This window comes from Elephas maximus, chromosome 19, assembly GCF_024166365.1.
Source record: "Elephas maximus indicus isolate mEleMax1 chromosome 19, mEleMax1 primary haplotype, whole genome shotgun sequence".
Classification (NCBI taxonomy): Eukaryota; Metazoa; Chordata; class Mammalia; order Proboscidea; family Elephantidae; genus Elephas; species Elephas maximus.
In genome coordinates, this window is record NC_064837.1 from 48,488,482 (window position 1) to 48,515,649 (window position 27,168).

Consider the following 27,168-nt stretch of genomic DNA (forward strand, 5'->3'; position numbering starts at 1 on the left):
TTGCTTTTGTCCCCCTTCAAAGCTTCGAACATATGGGCTTTGACTCTTGTTCAAAGAGACTGGGATTCAAGTCTTGACTCAGCCACCAGCTGATAATAATAACAGCCACTCCATCTTTGTAAGATTGTCTGTAAAGTCCCAGCACAGTGTCTTGCTCATTATGGGCATGCAATCATGAAAGCTTAATTTAAGTAGGGTATTCTAGGACAGTCTGGCAGAACCTCTGACTTTGCACAAGGGACCAGATGACTTTACCCAGATAAAAGGAGGATTTTACTTAGGGTCTACTTTAAATTCTTCATGAATCTGTCTATAAGCAGGCTTGGCTGGGTCAAGAGCTGGCTATCTTTCATCTGTGCCATATTGCCTCAGTCCTATTTTTAACCCTGGTCCTCACTGGTTTTGCCATCTCCCAGAACCACTCTGGTGAGGGAGCCTCAGCGTCCTACACCACAGCCCCTGCTTCCACAGAACAGTTGGCCCAAGAAACACCCAGCAACGCTCTTGGCCTGGGATGGGGAAACTGAGGCCAGCAGGCACTGGGCTCATTATGCTGCAGAAGTGAAGTTTATTAGCAAAATGAAATGAGATTGCCTGCCATGTCTCAGGGAGACCAGGAGGCAACAGAAGAGAGAAAATGGAGGACCCAGGAGACCCTGAAGTGAAACACAAATCCAGGGGCAGGGGTTGCATTGCTGGACTCAAAAGCCCATCAGCGGAGAGGGCTGCCTCACTTCAGTCATCCTGCCTGGCTGGCAGTGAGCCAGGCTGTAGGAAGCAAAGCCTGGATAGCAGGCCCAGGGAGCACAGCCAAAGATGCTGCCGACTTTGCCCATTTCCCAGCACCGCAGGGTGAGGAGCATGTCAGCATGGAGTCGATGAGCAGGGCCCACAAGAGGTCTGGGGAGGCCTGGAGAGGAAGGGGCTGCAGGGGCTGGGGCTATACACAGGCTGCAGGGAAGTCTGCAGAGAGAAAAAACAGGTGTTTGAACCATTGGTATGAGAAGCGTGTAAAAGGATATAGAAACTTTAGAATTTTAGAGGCAAAGGGAATTTTAGGCCTTCAAGGTCCCTGTCATTTGGCCAAAGCCTAGAAAAGGACAGTGAGCTGCCCTGAGTCCACAATGGAGCTGGGACCAGGACTCAGGCTGCCCATGTGCAAGGCCATGGAAAGGAACACACAGCAAAGAGAAAGGTAAAAAGGCTGGTGGAGCAAGAGTAGGCCAGGCATCGGCTGCCCTATTAATTTAAACCAAGCCCCTCCTCTTGTTCCTTATTTATTAAAGAGGTGTACTATCAATCTTACATTTATCACAGTACTACTGAGGAACTAAAATGAGAAAATAGGTACAAATACTCTAAGCAGTAGGAAGAATTCTTCTACTGTTAAGACTTCCTCCAGAAATAATTTAGCAAAACCTAAATGCACTGACCTGAGTATTTTAGCCCCCTGTGGGAGTGGCTAGCAGCTGGGAGCACAAAGTGGTCAGCAAAACAGGCTGCAGAAGCCAAAAAGAAGCTGCACACTCCACTGTATGTCCAGGCAGCTTTAAGCTCACCAAGCCTACTGGGCACCAAGTTTGTCCCCAAAGATGGTGTCTACAATGCCACCCCCAGCTGGCCTCCAGGGCTCATCTTAGGAGCCCTCTTATTCCTAGTAAAGGGACTCTGCTTTTACACACGGCTTTGACACAAAAAACAAGGCACATACTTGCAGACCTCCCTCTCCAGAAGGTTCCGGTATGTGGCGATCTCACTCTCCAGCCAGGCCCTGACATCTAGCAGCACCTGGTATTCCTGGTTCTGCCATTCCAGGTCAGCCCGGATCTCAGACAGCTGCTCCCCCACATTGCTGACCAGGCTCTGCATCAGGGCCAGCTCAGTGCCGTAGCGGGCTTTGGCTTCACGCAGGGAGTTCTGCAGGCAGTCTTTCTGTAATACCAAAGGAAGGGGAAGTAGGTTGAAAAATCATAATTCCTTGCCCTTCACCCCTACAGTAAGGAAGGTCATGACATCCCAAGACATTGCCAAGCCTGGAGATCAAGCCACCTCCTTCACCTTGAAGAACTAACAGTGTGATATTGCTTTTCATCACAGAGCTCTAAGATAAATTGGCAGAACCTCCCTCATCTCGGTTAACATTCACTCACTCAACATCAAAATCTATGAGAATCCATATCTACATCTTCCAAAGAAGATGAAGTTGCGGTTTAATCTGTGTCCTTGGTCTCTATTTAAATGAAACATGTATTGAACACAAGGAACTGCTAGTGAAAGAAGTGGGAGCTCAAAAGGACAATGAAGAACACTAAAGACATAAAGTAAATATGAGCCAAGAGACAGAAAGGGCCACATCAACCAGAGACTCCCCCAGCCTGAGACCAGAAGAACTAGATGGTGCCTGGCTACCACCGATGACTGCCCTGAGAGGGAATACAACAGAGAATCCCTGATGGAGCAGGAGAACAGTGGGATGCAGACCTCAAATTCTTGTAAAAAGACCAGACTTAATGGTCTGACTGAAACTAGAAGGACCCCAGAGGTCATGGTCCCCAGACCCTCTGTTAGCCCAAGACTGGAACCATTCCCGAAGCCAACTCTTCAGACAGGGATTGGACTAGACTATAAGATAGAAATGGTACTGGTGAGAAATGAGCTTCTTGGCTCAAGTAGACACGTGAGACTATGTGCGCAGCTTCTGTTTGGAGGCAAGATGAGAAGGCAGAAGGGGACAGGAGCCGGTTGATTGGACACGGGGAATACAGGGTGGAAAGGAGGAGTGTGCTGTCTCCTTAGGGGGAGAACAGCTAGAAGTACACAGCAAGGAGTGTATAATAAGTTTTTGTATGACTGACTTGATTTGTAAACTTTCACTTAAAGCACAATAAATAAAAAAACAAAAATAGAAGTGAGTGCTCAGATGAGTGTTCCATACAGGCAAAGCAAACCTACCAGGCTGTGCTGAGCCTGGAGCTCAACCTCCAGGGCGTTCACAGTGCACCTCAGCTCCAGGATCTCTGACTGGCAACACTGCAGCTCCTCAGAGCAGGACATGGCCTGCAGGCTGATGCCTTCGGACTGAAGCCCATGGGGTCAGACAACATGATCAGCTCACTGACCCAGAGCAGAAGCTGGGCCTCTCCCTGCTCTGCAGCACCATCCTCACCTGAACTTGAACCCACTGCTCCACATCCTGGCAGTTGGTCTCCACCGTGGCTTCATACTGGCACCACATCTCCCCTAGCACCGTACCCAGGTCCACAGTGGGCTCGATGTCCATCTCAATCTGGAGCTTATCCCCTAGCTGACACTTCAGAGTGTGGACTTCTTGTGGGCATAGGAGGAGGATGTCCCAGTCATGGGGCCCCCGCTACCCTACACTCAAAACCTCGGCTCCCTCTCCCTGTCCTCCCCAGTGATTTCCCTGTGCTCCTCTGAGAATGAGGTGCTGCCTGCACTGGCCCAGCAGCTTGCTGTTGCTGTAGATGAAGAGTGGCCTCCTCACTGGAAGCCAGAGCATATCTTAAAGGCTTGTGAGTCTTCACCACAAGGCAGGGCCTACAGAGCGTCCATCCCAAGAACGAGGACGCCTCCTTTCTTCACACCAGAAAGTCTCAGCAGGTAACACAAAGGCCCACACACCTGCTCATGGTTCTTCTTGAGGCAGAGGAGCTCCTCCTTCAGGGACTCCAGCTGGGCCTCCAGGTCACACTGGGCAAGGGCAAGGTCGTCCAGGGCCCTGTGCAGGCCACAGATGTCGGCCTCTGCCAGTTGGCAGACTGAGTGCTCTGTCTCATACCTTCAGCAGGGCAGAGCACTGGGCTCCAAGTCAGGGTCAGAGATCAGGCAGGGACACCAGCACCCAACTCAGAGCTGTAATTCCACTGGCCTCTAATTTTGAGTTGGTTTTTTCCTGTGTCTCGTGTTTATAGCCCCGAAAGCAACAGGACTTTCACTCCTTGTTCAGTACTAAGCCCCTAAGATGACCTAGGCAGAGCAGCTTGTGCTGAGGAGACGTGATGGACACACCAGCCAGGGCCTGCCGGTGGGGCTGATGGCCCAAAGGGGATGTCGCTGAATAATGAGACACATATACTACAGCATGATGATGAAGACCTCCTCTTCCTCTCCCCTTAGACAGATCCTGAGTCTCTCTTAGATTAGAAGCCAAACCCCCAGAGTGCAAGGAAAGAAATGGCTTGTTTTAGCTCTAGAAGAGTGAGGCTTCCACATGCCCTGAAGAAAGATAAAACAACATAATACCCCTTTCTGCCCCCAGCTCATACCCTTCTCTCAGATGGTATAAACTTTTTTGGCCTTCACATGCCTCTGTTGTAGGCTGTGGAGCATAATTTCTGTCAGGAATTGTTAGCCCTTCTAAGTTAATAGAGCTGTGGTAAAGAGCTGTATCCGCGTGGAGGCAGCAGAGTTAGGAGGAATTCATCTCAAGCGGGGAAACCTGGCCAAGTCTCAGTTCTACCGCTCAGCCACATGACTTCTGGCAAGTCACTAAAGTGCTCTGAGCCTCAGTGTTCTCATCTGCAGAATGGGGACATCATCATTGCCTGCCCGCCTGCCTGCCTGCCCGCCTGCCTCACAAGGGACATAATCATTACCTGGCTGCCTGCCTGCCTCACAAGGTTTATTCTTAGAAAAGAATCAATAGAATGATGTGTTTGAAAGCATGTTGTAAACTATAAAAGATAAACAATTGGAGAAGAGTTGTTTCTTCAAGATCTTGGGCTTAATGACTTTGTTTGACCATGTGGGGATCATGGTCAGTTGCATCTCTGATGCCAGCTACATCACAGGAGAGAAGAAGCCAAGGTAGGCATCTGGCTCCTCTCCCTCCCTGTCACACCGCAGCTCACTTGGTCCTGAAGTTGTCTGCAACCAGCTTGGCATTGTCTATTTGCACCACCAGCCTGTTCTCAGATTTGGTGCACAGGATCTGGGGAAAGAAAGTAGGCTCAGTGATTTTCACTGCTCCCAGGGCCAACTTGAGCCTCAAGTCAAAGGAAGCACCAGTGGCTAGAGTTCAAGCTACAACATCCCCTTGGACAACAGAAAGTCCGAAAGATGTAAGAGGTACTTTCCAGGTGCAGGAGCAGGGGATATGCGAGAGGCTATGTGTTGAAGGACAAAAGCATGGAGCCTACTGTAAAGTTGTAGTAAACTGAACTTATAACGAAGACTTGATTTTATTTGGCCAGATGTGAGATTTAGCCTGATATAAATAAGAAGACCTGGAATCTAGGCCACAGAACAATGGGCCGGCTATGAAGCTTTAGACAAGGTAGGATCCATTTTTAATAAGAAGTTCCTTACTCTGATAGGTCAGCCTCCCTGAGGGTCTTCCCTGAAGCTATAGCCAGTTTTCCGTGGCAGCTATTTTAACGTTCTTTGTCTTTCTGGAAACCCTGGTGGTGTAGTGTTTAAGTGCTACGGCTGCTAACCAAAGGGTCGGCAGTTCAAATCTACCAGACACTCCTTGGAAACTCTATGGGGCAGTTCTACCCTGTCCTATAGGGTCACTATGAGTCGGAATCGACTCTATGGAACTGGATTTGGTTTTCTTGATTGGTTTGTCTTTCTGCCTTCGACTAAGATATAGGCTCTTAAGAAGCATTGAATTGATAATCAAAGGGGCCAGCAGATGTGCACAGGAGTCCAATGCTCCTGAATGGATATATACTTCAGCACCCTGAAGATATTAGAAAATACACACGCCCAGGATTCCTCTGACCCCATTTCCTGCACAAGAATTTGGTTGCTTTCATGAAACTAGCACTGTTTCTGTAACTAGCATATAATTCAGAAATTTTAAGTACTAACATTAAGTAAGCATGAACTCAGAATACTGGAGAGTCCAGTTCTACAGTTGATCCTTTACACATTCTCACTCCCCTTCACTCAGGAGATTCTCTTCCACAATCAAAAAGCTGTGGCTGTGTCCACTGCTGATCCAGGTGCTGAACGTCTACCATAAGAGTCAGCAAGCTTTTTCTGTAATGGGCAAAATAGTAAATATTTCAGGCTTTGCAGGCCATGCAGTCTCTGTCACAACTACTCAACTCTGCCACTGTAGCACGAAAGTAGCCACGGATAGTACGTAAAGGAATGAGAGTGGCTGTGTGCAAATAAAACTTTATTTACAAAATCAGACAATAGGCTGGATTTGGTACATGGGCCGTAGTTTTGTGACCCGATCTAGAGCACCACAAACCTCACCTTCTGCTGCAGCTCTTTGATGGTCTGGAAAAAGGACTGGTATTTCGGACACAGTTCAGTCTCCTGGCATTTGCTCAACTCTAGTATCTTGGTCTCCAGCTCTACGTTGTCCCGCTCCAGCTGCCACACCTTCTCCAGGTAGCTGGCCAGGTGGTTGTTCAGGAACTGCATGGTCTCCTTCTCATGGCCATTCGGTCCTTCACCATATGTCCCACAACTTCCAGTGTTGCCTGGAATGTGGCACGTCCCTGGCAAGGGGCAAGCGGTGTGACAGCTATGGGGCAGACAGAGGCTGGGTTGGCCCAGAGAGGTTGCCCACACACAGACTCAGCTGGCATGAGCCAGGGTGGCTGGAGGCATGAGGAGGCATCCCTGGTCTCTGAAACTCACCCACTGAGGAGGGAGCTGCAACAGTTACAGAAGTCATAGTGCTAGAAGTCTAGACTCCTATTTCGCCCAGGATTGGACTTGCTTGAGGCTGAAACCATCCTTCTCCTCTAGACCTTATATAGACCTGTGGTGGGTGTTGGTGCAAGAAAACTGGCATTTTCCTCATTAATATTTATGTCAATTGTTTTACAATTGCTCCATTTTGTCCCCTATAAAGAGTTAATTAGCTCATGAAAAAGGCTTTAACCTACACAGGACGCTTCCCATCACTGCAGGACCCTGGAAAACAGAGAAAATGGGATCTTCTCCAAACCACCTGCATTATGCAGCTGTAAACTCTTTCCCCTTCTGTCAGTTTATGTGTGTGAGATAATCAAGAAGCAGAGACTCCTAAAATGTCCTCAAAGTTTCACTTCTGTCTTTTCCTACCTCAGAATGTCAAAGTCTAAAATATTAGTCGATCAGGCACATCGAAGAAAGAGAAAATCCATAATTCAGTTTGTTTCGGCAGATATTTCTGGTGTTTTCTGTCTTTTCCTACCTCAGAATGTCAAAGTCTAAAATATTAGTCGATCAGGCACATCGAAGAAAGAGAAAATCCGTAATTCAGTTTGTTTCGGCAGATATTTCTGGTGTGCCCAGTGTAGGGCAAACACTGAGCTAGGCCTGCTGGGGGGCCAGAGGGTCGGCCATATTTTAATAAGGGAGATAAGAAAGTAAATGATCTTGATGTTATAAAGGCCATAAGAGGGGGGCATAAAAAAGAGTTGTGAAGATTTCAAGGTGGAAGAGAGCACTTGGAGACCAGAAAAAGACTTCATGGAGAAGGGGCCATTTAAAATGTGTTTTGAAAGACAGTTTCACTGGGGAGTTGATTGAAAGAGTACCTCTCACCGGGTCAAAATGAACGAACAGAAGCATTCATGATTGGAAAATGGCAAATAGTCTGATTTTGTTGGGTCTTATAATGAAGACATCAAGGCCAGCAATGGAAAGCTGTGTTGGGTCCAGGATGTGGGAAACCCTGAATGCCAGCCCCATCCCACATATACTTTTCAGGTAAAAATGACTCAAAGGTAGGGATCTGCCCCTGGAAGCCAACTTTCCTCAAATATGAGGAAAATAAGTAGCCAGGTACCTCTTGATGGAAAGCAACAGTAAAGAAACAGAAGTTTCCTTTGTAAATGTAAGAGAAAAACACAAAGATAGAACAATGAAAAGAAAAAACTAAATTCCAAACTGATTTTGGTGTTTGGAAACTAACACAATTTTAAAGAACCCGTGGGCCAAAGAAGAAATCAAACGAGGATTTTAAAAAGTATTTTGAGCTGAATTAAAATGAAAACACAATATATTAAATTGATTCTGGCAAGTAAGGCTGTTCCTGTGCAAATGTGAAACAGATAAGCAGTTTTGGAAGGGAGAGGCGGGCTAATGAATAAAACCGGATAATTTGTGATTCCCAAGATATGAAATTGTGTTCCTTTGTCTTGGAGTCTATAGGCTAATGAAGGCGAGGGGTGATTAGTACTTTATGGTGTCTGTTCTCAGGAGCCTCCCCCTCTTTCCAGGCATCTGCCCTGGTTAGACACTCCCGCTTTCACTGGACTGAGTCCCTCTTCACCTTATTTACAGAAGATACACACCTGAGAACTTTGATCCTCTTCTTTTGAAATGTTCTTGCATTTCTTTGAAATGCACCTCCCTTAATTGTCCATTACTTGGGAGACTTTAGAGCAAAATTTAAATTTCCTTAATCTTCAGACATTCTCAGAGCTTCTGGAAGCATCATGGCTTCCTCTGTTCCTAAAACAAACAAGCCAGTTTGTTCAATAAACCCTAGAAATGGGCAGCTAGCCAGCTTCAAGGCTATGCTAACTAAGATGCAACTTTGACCCCATTCCTAAGATAGATGAAGGAAGGAGGAGGGCTCTTAAGGTAGCAGTGCATGTTTTAGTTGGTCCTAAAATATAGAATCGCCAAGTTGAAAGGAATCTCAAAGTCCTCTAGTCTAGGACTCTTTGCTATTAAATCCCTTCCAATAATCTTCTTCCAAGTAGTTTTCCAATCCACCATCTTCCAGGATGGCCCACTCCATCACTGGCCAACTTGAACTCCATGGCTCACAGTTCCCCAGGCCTTGTGCAGGACACTGGGATCCAGAGAAAAACAGCAGGTAGGCTCTGCCTTAAGGGGCTTACCATACAGGGGAGTGTTAGAATGTTCTATATGCAGATCCAAAATCTGTCTCCCTGTTACTTCTGCCTATTTTTCTTTCATTCATTCATTCAACTAATAGTTATTGAGTATCCACTCTGTGCCAGGCAGGTGCCAGTGCTAGCCACCGGTGATAACATTAGTGAATAAGTCAGAGAGGTCGCCATTTAGTTCTTTTTTTTTTTTTTTTTTTCATTTATTTTCTAGTTCTACCCACAGAATCCCATACAGGAGAAATCCAGTCATTCTCCTGTATAGCAGACCTTCAGTTCTTTGTTGGTAAATGTGAGATTTCTTACTCCTGGTTCTTTCAGTGGAACCCTGGTGGTGTAGTGATTAAGAGCTACAGAGCTAAACAAAAAGGTCAGCAGTTCATCCACCAGGCTCTCCTTGGAAACCCTGTGGGGCAGTTCTACTCTGTCCTAGAGGGTCACTATGAATCAGAATCAACTTGATGGTAACGGGTTTGGTTTTTGTTTCTTTCAATTTCCATTCATTTAGCATGGTTCTAAGTCCTCTCCCAATCCTGGATACATTTCTTTGATTACACTCCATTTAGTTCCTATGACTTCTAAGTGGGAGGCCCTAGAATGGAATTTCTGATGAGTTTGAATTAAGAAGATACCAGTAGAGGGCCCAGTGAACTTTCTTGCCCAGGACTCTTGTGTGAACTATGCTGGTGCTCCCAGCTTCTCAACCATAATAACCAGCAGTACAACCAGCCATCAGTTGATCCCATATACAATCAGTGAGACACATGAAGGCATTTCCCCATAACTACTCTGTGTACAGATATGGGGGATATTTGCCAAGGCAGGGTTCATCAGCATCAATGACCTTATCCCAGAGACCTACTCCAAATGATCAAATATTCACTGAACTCCTGCTACAGCAAAGCCAGAGTTTCTGTTTCAATAGGTCTGGGGTTAGGTCTGAGAATCTACATTTCTAGACAGTTCCCACGTGATGCTGATGTTGCTAATCTGGGGAACACTCTGAGACCAGAATCACTGCTCTACAGCAGTAGTAGAGCTTTGTCATGACTGTCATCTCATATAAACAAAACACAACGTAGCAAAATGGTATTTTATGAGTTTAATAGAAGCCAATGTTTTAATTGCTTCATTTAAAATCAGTTACATACTTTTTCTTCAATATAATAGGCAAGTTCCGTTTGTGTTCCTAGTTCACTCTTCTTTGCTGAGGTTTGTTTTATCAGAAAATCTGAGATGGAAGGAGAAGGGAGGGATGAGAAGGGAAATCCACACTGTGTTTAAGCCTGTGGTTAAGAGGCCATTCCTTACGAAGAATGATGTTTGTAGAGGACAGATACAGGTCAAGTGAAGTAATACTGATTAACCTCCCATTATGTGCTGGGAATCTTTCTTGGCACTTAACATAGAGTATTTCATGTCATTCTCAGTCTCTCTCACACACACACTCAAACATACACAGAGAGAGAGAAAGACACAGCCTTATATACTCAAAGTAGATATATACTGCCATAACACCAAGCCCTACTGATGTTACTATGTGCCACTAAGTATTGTACCCTGTGATTTACACACAATCACCTCATTTAATCCTTATAATGACACTGCGAAGTACTTACTATTATTCCATTGTAGAATAAGGAAAGCGAAGCTCAGAACATTGAAGCAGCTTTCTGAGTTCACAGTGCTAGAAAGTGCAGTCCTCGAAATGTTAGCCCAGGTCTTCCTGACTCTCAAACCTAAGTCCTTTTCTCCCTACCACACAGCCCGGAAGGGGCCAGATGATGGAGGCCAGACTGAACACCAAGCCAAGGCCACTAGAGAGCACCCATAATAAATAGGCTGAGTTCCTGCTCTGAGCCATACACTCATCTAAAGAACTGCAAACCTAGCAGGCGACAAAATAGAATCCTCTGGAGGTTTTTGAGACAAGTAAGAACGTCAAAATAGAAATTTGGGGAAATTAATTTAGTGCCCAATATGCATAAAAAAAAAAAAGGATATGGGAACTTTGAATCTACATTTTCCATCTTCTCTAGCACAAAATGCCATGTCTAGTACATAACAGATACTCAGTATTAAATGAGACATGAAGGGCTGGTGGTATATACAGGAAGAGACAGGAGGCAGGAGGAGGCTCTTAAAACAAGCCTGGCAGAATGTAATGGAAACCAAAACTAGCCACCTGGGTGCCAATGGAAAGGAAGGAATGAAGAACAGGCTCTTACAAAAGTCTGGATGATTAATTGGATATGAGGGTCAAAAGAGGGGAGAGAAGCTGAAAGTAGCCCTGAGGTCACTTCTGGGTTCCTGAGAGAATAACGTGCTGTGAAGGGAAGTTGGAAAGTCAAGAGAAAGAGCTGGCTCAAAGGGAAGAAGCTGAGTTCAGCTTTGGAGACGGTGAGTGAGAAATGTAGCTGAGTGGGACTGTCCACGAGGGATCAGCGAAGAAGGACTGGAGCCAGGAGAGAGCAGCCTGGATAGTCAGAACTTACTGAGAAACTCTCCTCAGACGCTAAGACTTAAGACACTTGGCTGGCAGGTAAAACAGGTTGGTTTAGCCGAGGGGCTCATACCTGAGTGGGAATTATGATTCTCAATGGTGAAATCCCCCTTCCCCTGCTAGAGGGGAGCCGATGTTTGGAATCTCCAAAACGGGTGGCAGGAAAGAGATTTTGATTAGAAGGGGTATCATTTGAAAACAAGCACACTCTGTATTACAAATGAGCTATCTTTTTTAAGTCATGATATGGGCTTGGTATTTATATCTTTGAAAGTTAAAATAACATTGAATGAAAAGATGGGGTATCTTTATTAAATGGGAGGGCATGATTTTTTTTAAAAAAAGCTTGAGAAACACTGAATTAGATGAAAAAAGGAAAATAAGAAATGATTTATTCAGAACAAGTTGAGCTTGTGAAGAGTCTTAGAAGTAGCCATCAGAGAGGATAGATCTGATCTTGTTCTTGGTCAGGAGGACAAAGGGAGGAGGCCGAGGGCAGGGCAAAGCAGGGCGGGCCTCAAACAATCAGCTTTAGTTATTACATATCATGGACCACAAAAAAAAAAAAAAGTATCTGAATAAAAAAGGCTTCTGTAAAAGTCCAGAATTGCACCTCAATTTTCTTGGCTCACCTGGTGGAGAGAGTGGTAGGAACGGAAGCGCGTGTCCTTTTCCAGGGCTCTGTTGGTAACTGCTGACATCACCCCCAGGGCTGGCAACAGACCACCCTTCCTGCTTTCTGCTGTGCTAGGTTTAGTGGAAAATGGCATTTACCATCAGAAACAGGGGTGAGTGGAGGGACCCCAAGAGGCCCTACTGATGTTATTATATGAAGCCTGGAAAAAAGAAATATTACACATAGAGCTGGTAAACTGAAGATCAGCGGGCTTTGTACCAGGCTCAAAATTGTATCTGCTGCCCAGGGAGCAGCAGTTTCCAGAGGAAGGAAACGTTGCTGTTAGTTGCCACTGCATCAGCTCCGACTCATGGTGACCTTATGTATAACAGAATAAATTTGTTGCCCAGTCCTGTGCCATCTTCATGATCATTGGTATGTTTGAGTCCATTGTTGTGGTTAGTGTGTCAATTCATCTCATTGAGGGTTTCTCTCATTTTCACTGACTCTCTACCAAACATGATGTCCTTTCTTAGCAACTGATCTTTTCTGATGACGTGTCCAAAGTAAGGGAGTGGAAGTCTCACCATCCTTGCTTCTAAGAAGCATTCTGGTTGTATTTTTTCCAAGAACGATATATTTTTTCTTCTGGCAGTCCATGGTATAGTCAATATTCTTCTACAGTACCAAAACCAAATCTGTTGGCATCTAGCCAATTCCAATTCGTAGCAACCATTGGACAGAATAGAACTGCCCCACAGGGTTTCCAAGGAGTGGTTGGTGGATTTGAACTGCTGACCTTTTGTTTAGCAGCCAAGTTCTTAACCACCGCACCACCAGGGCTCCTCTTCTCCAATAGAGCCACCTAAAAACAACCTGGTTGAAATTACTGTGCCCAAAGCAAAACTATCCAGGAATGAGAGACCACATCTAGGGTTCATATTGGTCCAATCTGTGTGTGCAATACAATGCAGGGAGATCAGATAGAGGAACACATCGTGCAGGTAGACCCTTTGGGGGAAAATCAGCCTGTAAGAAGAGGGCTGCGTGGTATCTGGGACCAGAGGGAGCCCTGAGCTTCAGGCTACAATAGCGGATATGAGTAAAACTGTAACAGCCAAACTCCCTGAGCCGGGCTGGCTAACACCCTGCCAGCCTCTCTAGCATGCAGTCTTCCCTGTGTCTCAGGGGCCTTTCCTGCCACACCTAGTAGCCACATGATCCCACAGTTAGAGTTCAGTAAGGTATAACCTGACAGGCAAGGTGGAGACGCACCAGATCTCCATGACCTTGTCACATGAAGGGTTATGGCTACTCCTTAAAACATGTGATTCTTTTGAGTTACTTGTTAGAGGGAACCCATAAGAGCCCACTAGACATTCTTGTCCTCTGACAGCCCAACGAATTCTGTTTTGGTTTCAGTTAGGTCACTTGGAATAAGAAACAGAGCTTCAATCATACAGTAGGTGGTTTTCATTACCACTTCTAAGTGGACAGGCTACCAACATGGGAATCTATGGCCCCTGATGCTACTAATGGGTTTTGCTACCCCCTCTTTAGCTCTTCTTTCCCTCCATGGAGGAAAGACTGTCCCTACTGGTTCCTAGGGAGCCCAAATAAACCAGCCTCTATTGAGCAGCTTCCTTATGCCAGAAACATATTATGTGCCAGAGATGGGATTTGAACCCAGGTCTGACTCCAGAGCTCTTTCCACCTTACTATGCTGCTTCAAAGAAGGACTAATTCTGCTTTGGTCTTTGGACCAGTGTTCATGGCCAAGCTGAGATCCGAAGGTTTCATCCTCCTCTACGCGCTCAGCACTTGCTAAAAGCTAAATTGGCTAGAACAGCATGAAAAGCAGCCCAGCCTCTCTGGCGCTGGCCCCCATCTGCTGTTCTACCGTGTCTATGTGTCAGCCATGTCCAAGAGGCAGGCAGGGATTTGGAGTCCTCTGATGGCAGCTACAGTCTTCTCCACCAGCACTTCACAGGCAGCAGCAGAGTAGACAAGCACACGCATCAGTGGACATGTCTCTCTGAGACAACAACACTCAGGAAATGGGCCAAAACCAAGACAACTGTCCCCAGTGCCCAACCTGAGCCTCTATGTCAAAGAACAGGTGGGAATTCCCTCCTTCTGGAAAAGGAGCTATGATAGTGAAAGTAATGTGTCAACTTGGCTAGGCCATGTTTCTGAGTATTATGTAATTATTCTCCATTTTGTGATATAATATAGTCACCTCCATTATGTGATCTGATGTGATCAGCCAATCAGTTCTAAGGGGAGTTTTCCCAGGGGTATAGCCTGCACCCAATATGTATATGGATGTTCTGGCAAAGCTTGCTTGCTTGCTCTGGGTCGTGTTTCTGGCTCATCATCATCTGACCTCCAGTTCTTGAGACCTGAGCCAGCAGCCTGATCTGCTGACTTTGAGACCTGCCAGGTCCACAGCCCTATGAGCCAGCAGCCTGTCGTCTGATCTTCCAATTCTGAGCCTGCAGCCAAGTCAGTTAGGAGAAGCCTTTAGTCAACACCTGACCCATGGACTTTGAGACTTGCCAGCCTCCACAACAGCATGAGCCATTTCCCTGAGATAGATATATACATACATGCTTCACTAGTTTTAGAGAGCCCAGCCTAACAGGCCATTTTGAATAAGAAAAAAACTTGGCAATTTGGCCAAGGCAGTTCTCAACACGACCTTCCTTTGACTAAACTGGAATTCTAAGTTGTATGATTTTGCTCTTGGACAAAATATCAAGAGGCCAGAGATGCCAAAAGCACCGTAGGGACATGTTAGTTCTGAGCTGTTCTAAAGGAATGCAAATTTAGCAATCAGCATTGCTACCTTTATTTTTTTATAGGGATAAGCAAGGTAAGTACGCATCCAAAGTAAGGAAAGGGCCTGCATCCAGAGTCTAAGACCCCAGTACCCAGAGAGTTCCTGGCAGCAACATGACAGGGCCAACGACTCGACCCAAGGATATTAGGGCCAGGACTGTTCATGCCACATACATATACCAAACACCAGAAGGGTATTCCTTGATACAGGAAGAAGCTTTATTGAGTATTTAATACAGGAGCTAAGTTACATTTTAGGAGATTCTGAAGCACTGGAGTAGAAACAAAATCCCAGAAGAAACACTGCAAAAAAACAACAGCTTAAGTGGAAGACAATTACGACAATGCAAGGAAATACAATTTAAGGCACAAACAGGAAGCCACTGCTTAGAGGCATCTGCTACTCTTTGATTTAGTGAGGCTGCCTCCAAAGGCTTTGGTTTGTCTGAAGGAAGACTGAGTAAGATGAGGGAAATCCTGGCCCCAGTGTAACGAATCTTAACCTCTTGCATCAGGACTCAGACCTTCAGAACTGGCTTCCAGTGCTGGCTCCACAAGCTGAGGAAGGCCCACAGCTGGAGGGGACACGGCTTGGATGAAGGGTGGAGGAGGCAGGTATGGAGCCGGGATTGCAGAGGAGTCTGAAGGGAGAGAGAAAAGATGGGAAGAGTTTGACGTGGGAAATAAAAAAGACATCCCAGTGATGTACAAAAAAAGGGTAATACTGAAAGGCAAAGGACAGGTCTGCCACCAACAAGTCACCAGCCCAACTAAATCCACATGGACAGTCCCACTTCTATTCTCATCTGTGTCTTTTTGTGTCCAGGAGTCCACATAGGGACCTGGATATCAATTATGTACCATTCCATCAGCAATGCAGTCTGCACAGGCCAGGAGCAGTTCATGAGTCACTAAGCAAGTGTGCACAGAGAGGCTTATTTTTTAGCAATGAGATCTCTTTCCACAAGCTCTTCAGCTATCTCTGAGTAATCACCTAAATATCAGGTATGTGGCTTGTCCAGGAATTGCCTAAATGGCACTTACTTGCAGTCCTCTTTCTCCAGAATGTTCTGGTATATGGCAATCTCATCCTCCAGCTGGGCCCTGACGTCCAGCAGCACCCGGTACTCCTGATTCTGCCGCTCCGCTCCGGGTCAACCCAGATCTCAGATAGTTGCTCCTCCACATTCCTGATCAGGCTTTCCATCTGGGCCAGCTCAGCCACACTCCACAGAGTCAATCTGGACTCTCAGACTCAGATCAACCTTTTATCCTGAAGCCAACTGAGCCCAGTTTCCAATCTAGGAGCCACGGGGCAAGGGCTGGGCAGTGGCTCCCTTCTCTGCCCAACACACTCCCCCACAAGTCTCAGTCTGCTCCTGGTTGCTTTTGAGGCAAAGCAGCTCCTCCTTCAGGGACTCCTGCTGGGCCTCCAGGTCTGCCTTGGCCAGGCTCAGGTCATCCAGGAGCTTGTGCACCCAGCACATGTCCGCCTCCACCAGCTGGCACAGGGAGAGCTCACTCTCGTGCCCTCCATCACAAGAGATGCAAGGTCAACAAGAGTGCTACCAAGAACCCGCTCAGCTGTCCCTGGCTTCTACCTCCTGCACTGCCTGGGATACTAATCGGTTCACCTGACCGACGGTCACTATGCTACAGGACTCGCCATCAGGATTATGTGCTTGGTTAATCCTAAGTGCATGGACCCAACTTTAGTGTCCTGACTTCAAATGCAGCATTTATTTTGCCATAATAGGAATCTTCCAGTGAGGAGAAAGAATGAGTAAAGCTAAGTCTTCTGGATCTTCAGTTTTTTGCTTTACCCCTTGGATTGATTATTTCATATTGTTTGTCTGCCTTTTCCATTTCTTAAATTGCAACCCTCGATACCAGAGAGCTCCAGTAACAATTCTGTCCTCTGATGGGTCTGACCAAGGGTCCGTGGGTCTGCCATGTCCTATGCACTGACAGTTTATTCTGACAATGATCTCATTTTGCTTCTGGTTAACAAAATTTTAAAAAATTAAAATGATAAAAGCCTATCTCCTAGAAAAAATAGGGACATTAGGAGCACTAATACATGGCATAAAAAGTATACAAAACATTACGAAGAATGCAGAAGAAAAACTAGATAACTGGGAGCTCCTAAAAATCAAACACCTGTGCTCATTCAAAGACTTCACCAAAAGAGTAAAAAGACTACCTACAGACTGGGAAAAAGTTTTTAGCTATGACATTTCTGATCAGCGCCTGATCTCTAAAATCTACATGATACTGCAAAAACTCAACTGCAAAAAGACAAATAACCCAATTAAAAAATGGGCAAAAGATATGAATAGACACTTTACTAAAGAAGACGTTCAGGTAGCTGACAGATACATGAAGAAATGTTCACAATCATTAGCCATTAGAGAAATGCAGATCAAAACTACAACGAGATTTCATCTCATTCCAACAAGGCTGGCATTAATCCAAAAAACACTAATAAATGTTGGAGAGGCTGTGGAGAGATTGGAACACTTATACACTGCTGGTGGGAATGTCAAATGGTACAACCACTTTGGAAATTGATTTGGCACTTCCTTAAAAAGCTGGAAGTAGAACTACTGTACGATCCAGCAATCCCACTCCTTGGAATATATCCTAGAGAAATAAGAGCCTTTACACGAACAGATATATGCACACCCATGTTTATTGCAGCTCTGTTTACAATAGCAAAAAGATGGAAGCAACCAAGGTGCCCATCAACGGATGAATGGATAAATAAATTACAGTATATTCACAAAATGGAATACTATGCATTGATAAAGAACAGTGAGGAATCTGTAAAACATTTCATAACATGGAGGAACCTGGAAGGCATTATGCTGAGTGAAATTAGTGGGTTGCAAAAGGACAGGTATTGTATAAGACCACTATTATAAGAACTTGAGAAATCGTTTAAACTGAGAAGAAAACATTCTTTTGTGGTTACGAGAGGGAGGAGGGAGGGAGGGTGGGAGAGGGTATTCACTAATTAGATAGTAGGTAAGAACTACTTTAGGTGAAGGGAAAGACAACACACGATACAGGGGAGGTCAGCACAACTGGACTAAACCAAAAGCAAAGAAGTTTCCTGAATAAACTGAATGTTTCAAAGGTCAGCATTGCAGGAACAGGGGTTTGGGGGCCATGGTTTCAGGGGACATCTAAGTCAATTGGCATAATGAAATCTATTGAGAACACATTCTGCATCCCACTTTGAAGAGTGGTGTCTGGGGTCTTAAACGCTAGCAAGCGGCCATCTAAGATGCATCAATGAGTTTCAACCCACCTGGAACAAAGGAAAATGAAGAACACCAAGGACTCAAGGTAATTAGGAGCCCAAGAGACAGAAAGGGCCACATGACCCAGAGACTACATCATTCTGAGAGCAGAGGAACTAGATGGTGCCTGGCCACAACCGATGACTGCCCTGACAGGGAACACAACAGAGAACCCCTGAGGGAGCAGGAGAGCAGTGGGATTAAAAAAAAAAAAAAAGTGGGATGCAGACCCCAAATTCTCATAAAAAGACCAGACTTAATGGTCTGACTGAGACTAGAAGGACCCTGATGGTCATGGTCCCCAGACCTTCTGTTGGCCCAGGACAGGAACCATTCCCGAAGCCAACTCTTCAGACATGGATTGGACTGGACAATGGGTTGGAGAGGGGTGCTGGTGAGAAGTGAGCTTCTTCAATCAGGTGGACACTTGAGACTATGTTGGCAGCTCCTTCCTGAAGGGGAGACGAGAAGGGAGAGGGGGTTAGAAGCTGGTGAAATGGACACAAAAAGAGAGAGTGGAGGGAGGGAGCGGGCTGTCTCATTAAGGGGAGAGTTTTTTAGCAAGGTGTATATAAGTTTTTACGTGAGAGACTGACTTGATATGTAAACAATAAAAATCATTTTAAAAAAACCTATCTTCTAGATATGAGAAGAAAATAATCTAGGACTTAACCAGTCTTTACCACCTGTTTTTATTTTAACACTTATCTTCTCTTCCAGTCTACAAAAACGGCCATTTATAGTAATGAACTAAATTCAGATTTAGAGAGGAAGAAAGTAGAGATTTATTCCCTTATTTATTCTTCTAGTCAAAAACTATTTTTGAAAACCTACTATGTGTCAAGTACTGTACTGGGCACTTAGAATTAGAACAGGAGAGAGGAGCCACTCTGGGCTCTCTTCCAGCCTTACTTACTTGATTCTAAAGTCATCGGCAGCCAGCTTGGCATTGTCAACTTGTGTGATCAGTCTGGCATTCTCAGCCTTGCTGCACAGGATCTGAGGAAACCCAAGAGAGTTCACACACCAACAAATCGTACCCAGGTGCCAGTTCCATGTGTGGTGCCCTCATACCCATCTCAAGAGAACCCAAGAGCCCGAAGCTCTTTGAGCCTTATGTGGTGTCTTTGCCTGCCAAGCCCTCTGCCCTCCTCAGACTCAGCCAACCCAGGCTACTTCAAGCCTCACCTTCTGTTGCAGCTCCTCAATAGTTCGGAAGTAGGACTGGTAATCTGGGCACACATCCTACTCCTGGCATTTGCTCAACTCCTGGATCTGGGTCTCCAGCTCCGAGTTCTTCTGTTCTAGCTGCCACACTTTTTCCAGGTAGTTGGCCAGGTGGTTACTCAGGAACTGCATGGTCTCCTTCTCATGGCCATTCAGAGTGCCTTCACCATAGGTCCCACAGCTTCCAATGTTGCCTAGAATGTGGCAGGTCTCTGGCAAGGGGCAAGAAGTGTGGCAGCTGTGGGGCAGACAGAGACTGTGTCAGCCGAGAGGGGTTGCTTCTACATGGACTCGGTTGGCGTGAGCCAGGGTGGCCAAGAGGCAGTGGGAGGTATCCTTAACCTCTGTCCCAGGCCGACGCCCAACATCAGTGGAGGAGGTGGAGACATTTGTTGCTTTAGGAGCCTTGGTGCTACCCAGAGGGTAGGAGGAGCTGATGAAGGTAGAAGTCACGGTGTTGGGCTGAGGTTGTGCAGGAGCTTCAGATCAGCTGGGAAAGCAAAGCCATTGTGTCTGGACACCTTCTTCCCTCCTAGCCCTAAATGGGTGTTGGCTCAATGCTTTGACCTCATGCCTTCTAGATTATTTACCTATCATTGTACAATCAACCTGTTACTCAGTTATTGAGTTTACCATTAAGAGTCTCTTACCTCATTAAAGGAAAGTTTGAGGTGCCTCTTGGCTCTTTGCTCTCAGTTTGGCTGTTAGTGGAAGGTCAGAGAGTCATATTTCTGCTCAAGGAACAACAGCAGTTAATTCAGCTCCAAATGTTCTCTTCTGGACAGGGCCTGATTTCTTTATGAATGTGGCCACGCTAAAGTTTCAAATCTTTCAGTTAACGATTCATGGAACGGGAGAGACAGTGAATCAATGACACTCCAGTGGCCTTCTCACCTCTGTTGGGAACTCAAGCAGCCTTCCTTTTAAAGACAAAATGTCTATTTGTGAAATTGGCAAGATGTTTGATTATCAAGTGGCCCCATTTGTTTTTCTTTCCTTTCTTCTGTATTTTCTATTTTATACTCCCATTGAGGAAAAATAAAGCATCAATGCATGCAGAAACAGTAGTGCTAATTGAGTTTTGGTCAACAAGGTAGAATCAATCAGCTCTTCATTCATTCATCCACCATGATCCCTGAGTATCCACCATAACTCAGGCAGTGTGCTGGTTCCTGGACATGCAATGGTCTCAGATCTTCAAAAGAAAACAGTGTCACAGAAAGCCAGGGGTGTTTTACACAGACTCGAGCAAGAACTGCAGATCAACGAGAGTCAGTGAAAGACAGGAGACCCATGGTCCTGACCAAGGAATATCTAGAGAGAATCTAGTAATAAACAAAAATCTTTTTGATGCAGAAAACTGAAATTGGACACAGAACTCAAAGAATAATTAAATGTTGACTGAATATGTAGGTGTGCTAGGTACTCTGCAAGGGTCTTTCCTGTTTAATCCTTACCACCTGTAGGTAGTTATTCAGAACTTCACTGTACAGGTGAGCAAACTAGTGTAAAGTACATTTCCTAATTCAGAGTTAATAAATTGACAAGTGCTTGATTAAGTCTCATGTCTGCAGAGCCCATTCTTTCTCCATTCCACTATGACCCCAAAGAGAACAACCTGTGTCACTATCCTATGTCGTTACTAAGCCTTAGGAGAGTGCAATGAAAAAATTGAAAAAGAAAAAAAAAACTAAAATGACTGAGGGTCCTTGTGTTCCAGAAAAAAGAAGCTGTCTGGATACAATAAGGACAGCAAAATGCACACAGAAAAGTTGTGCTCAAAAATGAGAGTTTGTAATATACCTCATATCCCAGAGATTCCCGTTACAGCCAAGGAACTAAGGCAACCAATTGCTAACTGCTGCGGGGCCAGGGGTTGTCTCTCCATAGTGACAAAGGGAAAATAGAGGAACCTAAGGACTGAGGAAGATCACATAGGATAAGATCCTAAAAAGTATAAATAGATCTTTGCTCTGAGCAAAGTTCAAAAGCTGAAGAGGAACTCCAAGCTGCACTTGGAAAACAAAGATCCAGGAATTGACGGAATAGCAACTGAAAAGTTTGAACAAATGGATGCAACACTGGAAGTGCTCACTCATCTATGCCAAGAAACTGGGAAGAAAGCTACTAAGCCAGCCGACTGGGAAAGATCCATATACATGCCTATTCTAAGGAAAGGTGATCCAATGAAATGTGGCATTTATTGAACAATATCATTTATATCACATGCAAGTAAAATTATGCTGAAGATAATTCAAAAATGATTGCAACCATAGTCTTGGGGACAACTTAGTCGATTGCTATAACATAGTTCAAAATATAATGTTCTACATCCTAAATTGGTGAGTAGCCTCTGGGGTCTTAAAAGCTTGCGAGCGGTGATCTAAGATGTAACTAATGGTCTTTACTTGCATGGAGTAAAAGAGAATGAAGGCAATCAAAGGCTCAAAGAAGAAACTAGTCCATAGGACTAATACCCCACATGAACCACAGCCTTCTCTCACCTGAAACCAGAAAAACTAGACAATGTCCAGCTACCACTATTGACCTTTCTGACAGGGACACAATAGAAGGTCCTGGATAGAATGGGAGAAAAATGTAGAAAAAAACTCGAATTCCTAAAAAAGGCCAGACTTGCTGCGTCGACAGAGACTAGAGGAACCCAAGACTCTCACCCTAAGATAATCTTCGAACTTGAATTTGAAGCTATTTCCATAGATCACCTTTCAGCCAAATAATAGATACACTTATAAAATAAACAGTATCACCCATCAGTAATGTGCCCCCTCAAACAATTAACTACATGAGACCAAACAGATATTTACCCAAAACAAAGATGAGAAGGCAAGGAGGGGATGAGAAGCTAGATCAACGGAAACAGAACAAACAGAATGGAAATAATGAGAATCCTGACACATTGTAAAAATTGTAACCAATGGCTTAGAACAATTTGTATAAAAATTGTTAAAGGGGAAATAATTTTCTGTGTAAACTTCCACTTAATACACTATTAAATACTGTTTAAAAACAAAAATGGTTCCTGCAGTACATCGACAGGGAACTGCCAGAAATTCAAGCCAAGTTCATAAGAGGACGTGGAACAGGGGATATCATTGCTGATATCAGATGGATCTTGGCTGAAAAAAAAAGCAGAGAATAAAAAATGTTTACCTGTGTTTTACTGACTATGCAAAAACATTTGACTGTGTGGATCATAACAAATAATGGATAACATGGCAAAGAATGAGAATTTCAGAACACTTAATTGTACTCATGAGGAACCCGTACATAGACCAAGAGGCAGCCGTTCAAACAGAACAAGGAGATACCGCATGGTTTAAAATCAGGAAAGGTATGCATCAGGGTTGTAGCCTTTCACCATACTTATTCAATCTGCATGCTGAGCAAATAATCCAAGAAATTGGGCTATATGAAGAAGAACAGGGCATCAGGACTGGAAAAAGACTCATTAACAACCTGTGATATGCAGATGACACAACTTTGCATGCAGAAAGTGAAGAGGACTTGAAGCACTTACTGTTGAAGATCAAAGATCACAGCCTTCAGTATGGATTACAGGACAACATAAAACAAAAATCCTCACAACTGGACCAATAAGCGACATCACGAGAAACAGAGAAAAGGTTGAAGTTGTCAAGGATTTCATTTTACTTGGATCCACAATCAACAGCCATGGAAGCGGCAGTCAGGAAATCAAAAGACACATTGCACCTCGTATGCATACACCTCATATGCATAGAAAGCTGAACAATGAAAAAGGGAAACCAAAAAAGAGCCGAAGCCTTTGAGTTATGGTGTTGGTGAAGAATACAGAATATACCGTGAATTGCCAGAAAAATAAACAAACCTGTCTTGGAAGAAGTACAGCCAGAATGGTCCTTAGAAATGAGGATAGTGAGACGTCATCTCACTTACTTTGGACACGTTAACAGGAGGGACCAGTCCCTGGATACGAACATCATGCTTGGTAAAGTAGAGGGACAGCAAAAGAGAGGAAGACACTCAATGAGATGGATTGCCACAGCGGCTGCAACAATGGGCTCAAACGATTGTGAGAATGGCACAAGACCCAGCGCTGTTCCATTCTGTTGTACACAGGGTCGCTATGAGTCAGAACCAACTCGACGGCACCTAACAACAACAAGGACTGAGGAAGATCACATGGGACAAGGCCTAGAGAGTACTAGTAGATCTTTGCTCTGAGCAAAGTTCAAGAACTAGCATCCCTGTGGAAATCAAATGAGAGGCAGTGGATGTTGAACACTGGCGAACCTTTCTCTTGGAATTCCTTTAGGAAGAAATAAAGGAATCTGAAATTCTTCCCAAGAGGAAAACCCACTCTGGGTCAGCTGTGGCTCTCATGGTTAAGCTGAGGTTAGTGATGAATGACTCCTTACTGGGGCAATCCTCAGAAGGCATCTCCAGACCAGGCCATCCTTCAGAGGCTTCTGGGTGCAGTCTGATATGTTCCATCTTCAAACACCCCTCCACCTCGTCGTATAGCGTCACTATAAATCAGAAAATTAGACTATTAAGATTGTGTCCTTTGATTTGCTAAATAGGATTCATTTTTTTGACCTTATTCCCTGGCAGGATTTGTTCCATTGGCTAAAATCAAAGCTCCTTCCACCTCAGAACACATGACACCTTAAGCATCACTGCTGAAGCTTGGCAACCCTGGCTGACACCCTCCCTTCTCAAGCTCGATCTGAGGCCCTAGCTTGGACTGCTGCACTGTTTTGCATAATGACACTGATGCTGCCTAGTTCTTTGTAAAGCAGTGAGTTCTGCTGATTTTCTTCTTCTTCAAAGGAACTGGAAGTGGAAAGCATGAGGCCAGGGTTTGAGATGCACTCAGCTGTGTGGGTGGAGAGGAGCTATCCTTGACGCCAAATGCTGCCTCGTCTCGCTCTCCTTTAAGAACAGCTCCTGGCGCCTGAGAACAGCATTTGAGCCAGGTGGCGTGAAGGGAAGCATAGGAGATGAGGTGAACAGCGTGGTAGTCCTGCAGCTCTTCTTTCTCCAGGAGTAAAAGTCCCCCAGCTGCAGTCCCTCTTCAGGAGGAGGTGGAACACTGGGGTCTACAACAGCCTCATTCAGGGCCATGACCTTGGGACATACTGATGCATCTTGGAGTAAGAGGGAAAGCAGTGGGGTTGGAGCTGCCCACAGGGTTTGAGCCTAATCAGCAGCTACCTTATCTGGCTGCTGGGGGAGATTGTTAAGATACCTAAGGAAACAGGGGCCACCCACTCACAGCCTCCACTCTGTGTATTGAAGCAGAAAAATGTTTCCAAACCCCAACTGACCCATGCTGGTATAGCTGTGTGTGTAAGGCTCTCAGACATGCTGCACAAGTTCAAGGGAGTTCAGGGGATGATACCCTGAAGAATCTTTAGGAAAGAAGACAAGCAGGAGATAAAATATATGACTTCAAGGCTCTGATAAAAGGAAAAGTCACCGTTTTCTTGCCTATTAAGTGGGATTTTATAATCTAGTTACTTGGGAACCTTGAGTTTGACTTTAAGTACTTTTTTGTTATTCTGCTTTACTCTCATCCTAGATGCCAGGTCATTGGAGTCCAAATGATAAGAGAATTCTCTTTACTTCTCCTCTTCATTCCCCAATTTCAGGGTATCCGTTTCTACATTCTAAGACAGGATCTTTGCCCTTATTTATCTCATAGTAAGGCTCATTATAAACTCATTTAATGCAGCATAGTAGAGTGGTTAAGGCCACAAACCCTACAGTCAGCCTAGCTAGATTCAGATTCTGCCCCTCTATTTACTAGCTGTGTGAACTTGAGCTAGTGACTTGACCTCTCTGTACCACTGTTTCTGCATATGCAAATTGCAGATAATAATAACGCCTAGCTCACTGATTTTTTTAAGTATTAAAGAAGTTGATATCCATAAAGCATTTAAGATAGGGTCTGGCACATAGTGCACAATAAGCCCTAAATAAATATTAGCAGTTTTTTTTTTCTTAAATGGTTTATGAGTTTAGATGCTGACATCATTCATAATTTTAAAATGCTTATTAAAAACTAAATTGCCATGTTTTACACATTTAAGTTAATAAATATCAGAAAAGGTAATGTCACAATGTTGGCAATATATAGAAAAACAGACACCGTCATTCGCTGTTGGGGGAGGGAGAGAGTAAATTGTGTAACCTCTTTGAGAGGCAGTTCAGCAATATCTATTAAAACTACAAATGCACCTACCCTCTGACCCACCTATGATTCTACTTTTAGAAATTTATCCTATAGACATACTTGAATAGACACACACGCAAGGTTAACAAGGATGTTCATTGCAGAAGCTTCACTGTCATTAGAAAGACTGGAAAGAAACTAAAAGCCCACCAACAGAGACTGGTTAGATGAATTGTAATACATCCATACAGCGAATATCTTGCAACCATTACAAATAACAAGTAGATCTACATATACTAAAATAGAAATGGCACCTAAGTGGGGGGGGGGAGATCAAGTGAAGAACAGGATACCCAGTACACTTCTTTTAAATTTTACAAAAAGGGGAACATACATAGGGTATTTCTAAAAAAAAACGAAACTCAGTTCATAAATTCAGGCATGATAAATATATACCTTTATTTCCTTTTAATTGAACTAAACTGTAATTTTAGTCTCAATCCCCCATTATTTTAAAAAAAAAAAAAAAAACCCATTGCCGTCAAGTCAATTCTGACTCATAGCGACCCTGCAGAACAGAGTAGAACTGCCCCATCAGGTTTCCAAGGAGCACCTGGTAGATTCAAACTGCCGAACTTTTGGTTAACAGCCATAGCACTTAAACACTATGCCACCAGCATTTCCTGTCCCCCATTATATTAAGCAAGTTGCAAAACCTTAGTCTCGGTCACCTTGAGGGCCCCCTTTCCAAGGGGTCCCACCAAGTTTCAGAGACATTTTTCCACTGTGTGGTGGGAAGAGGCGGGAAAGGATCTGTCCCTGGTGCTGTCGTCCATGCACACTCTAGCCAATGAAACCTATGGAAACCCCCTGCCTAGCTCCCAGGGTCAGGATACCCAGGTGCTGCCAGTTTATCCTCATTCTCACCATGGGCCCTGCAACTCTCAGGACTCCTTTACTACATCTGTGCTACTCTGATGCACTAGAGTATTTTTAACTTCTGTACCACCCTGGGCCTCACGGTTCTCTCTGAAGGATATTCAGATCCTTCCTGCCAGACACCTGTTACATAAATGAGCCCAAGATGACCTCTGCATATGGGCCCCAAGTTGTTTCTTTATAGCAAACAGAGGCCTGTTAGCCCAAAAAGCCCACCAGCACCAAACTCAAATTTGTACATATCCAATTGTTTTAAAAACAGCCCAAATAAACAGCTTTTTAGCCACTTAGAGCCTGTCTGCTTTACATACCCTGCAAAACTGCACCCAACATCTGCTAGCCCCAGATAAGATCAAAACCTGTAGTTAAAAGGAACCTAAGATGTTACTGGGAGCCCTAATGGCACAGTGGTTAAGTGCTTGGCTGCAAACTGAAAGGTTGGCAGTTCGAACCCACCAGCCGCTCTGTGGGAGAAAGATATGACAGTCTGCTTCTGTAAAAATGTACAGCCTTGGAAACCCTGTGGGGCAGTTATACTCTGTCCTATAGGGTTGCTATGAGTTGGGATCGACTCGATGGCAGTGTGTCAGGTTTGGTTTTGGTAAGGTGCTGCTACCTTCAGAGACTCCCCACCTTGCTACAGGAGGGTATCACCTAGGGACACGTAACCCTTCCCATCCTCCTTCATTCTCATCCCTAGGGTTTCATGCCCTCTTCCCCTTCTGGTG

General features: G+C 44.7%; 1 protein-coding gene across 1 annotated transcript; it reads right to left on the reverse strand.

Moving 5' to 3' along the window:
- Nucleotides 1–1,674: 1,674 nt before the first annotated feature.
- On the reverse strand, nt 1,675–24,450 carry LOC126063178 (keratin, type I cuticular Ha7-like). Its single transcript, XM_049861363.1, is given in 7 exon segments — nt 1,675–1,932; nt 2,953–3,078; nt 3,167–3,324; nt 3,639–3,799; nt 19,013–19,095; nt 19,285–19,561; nt 24,233–24,450. Coding segments are annotated over 7 exon segments (1,281 nt in total).
- Between the last annotated feature and the right edge of the window lie 2,718 nt (nt 24,451–27,168).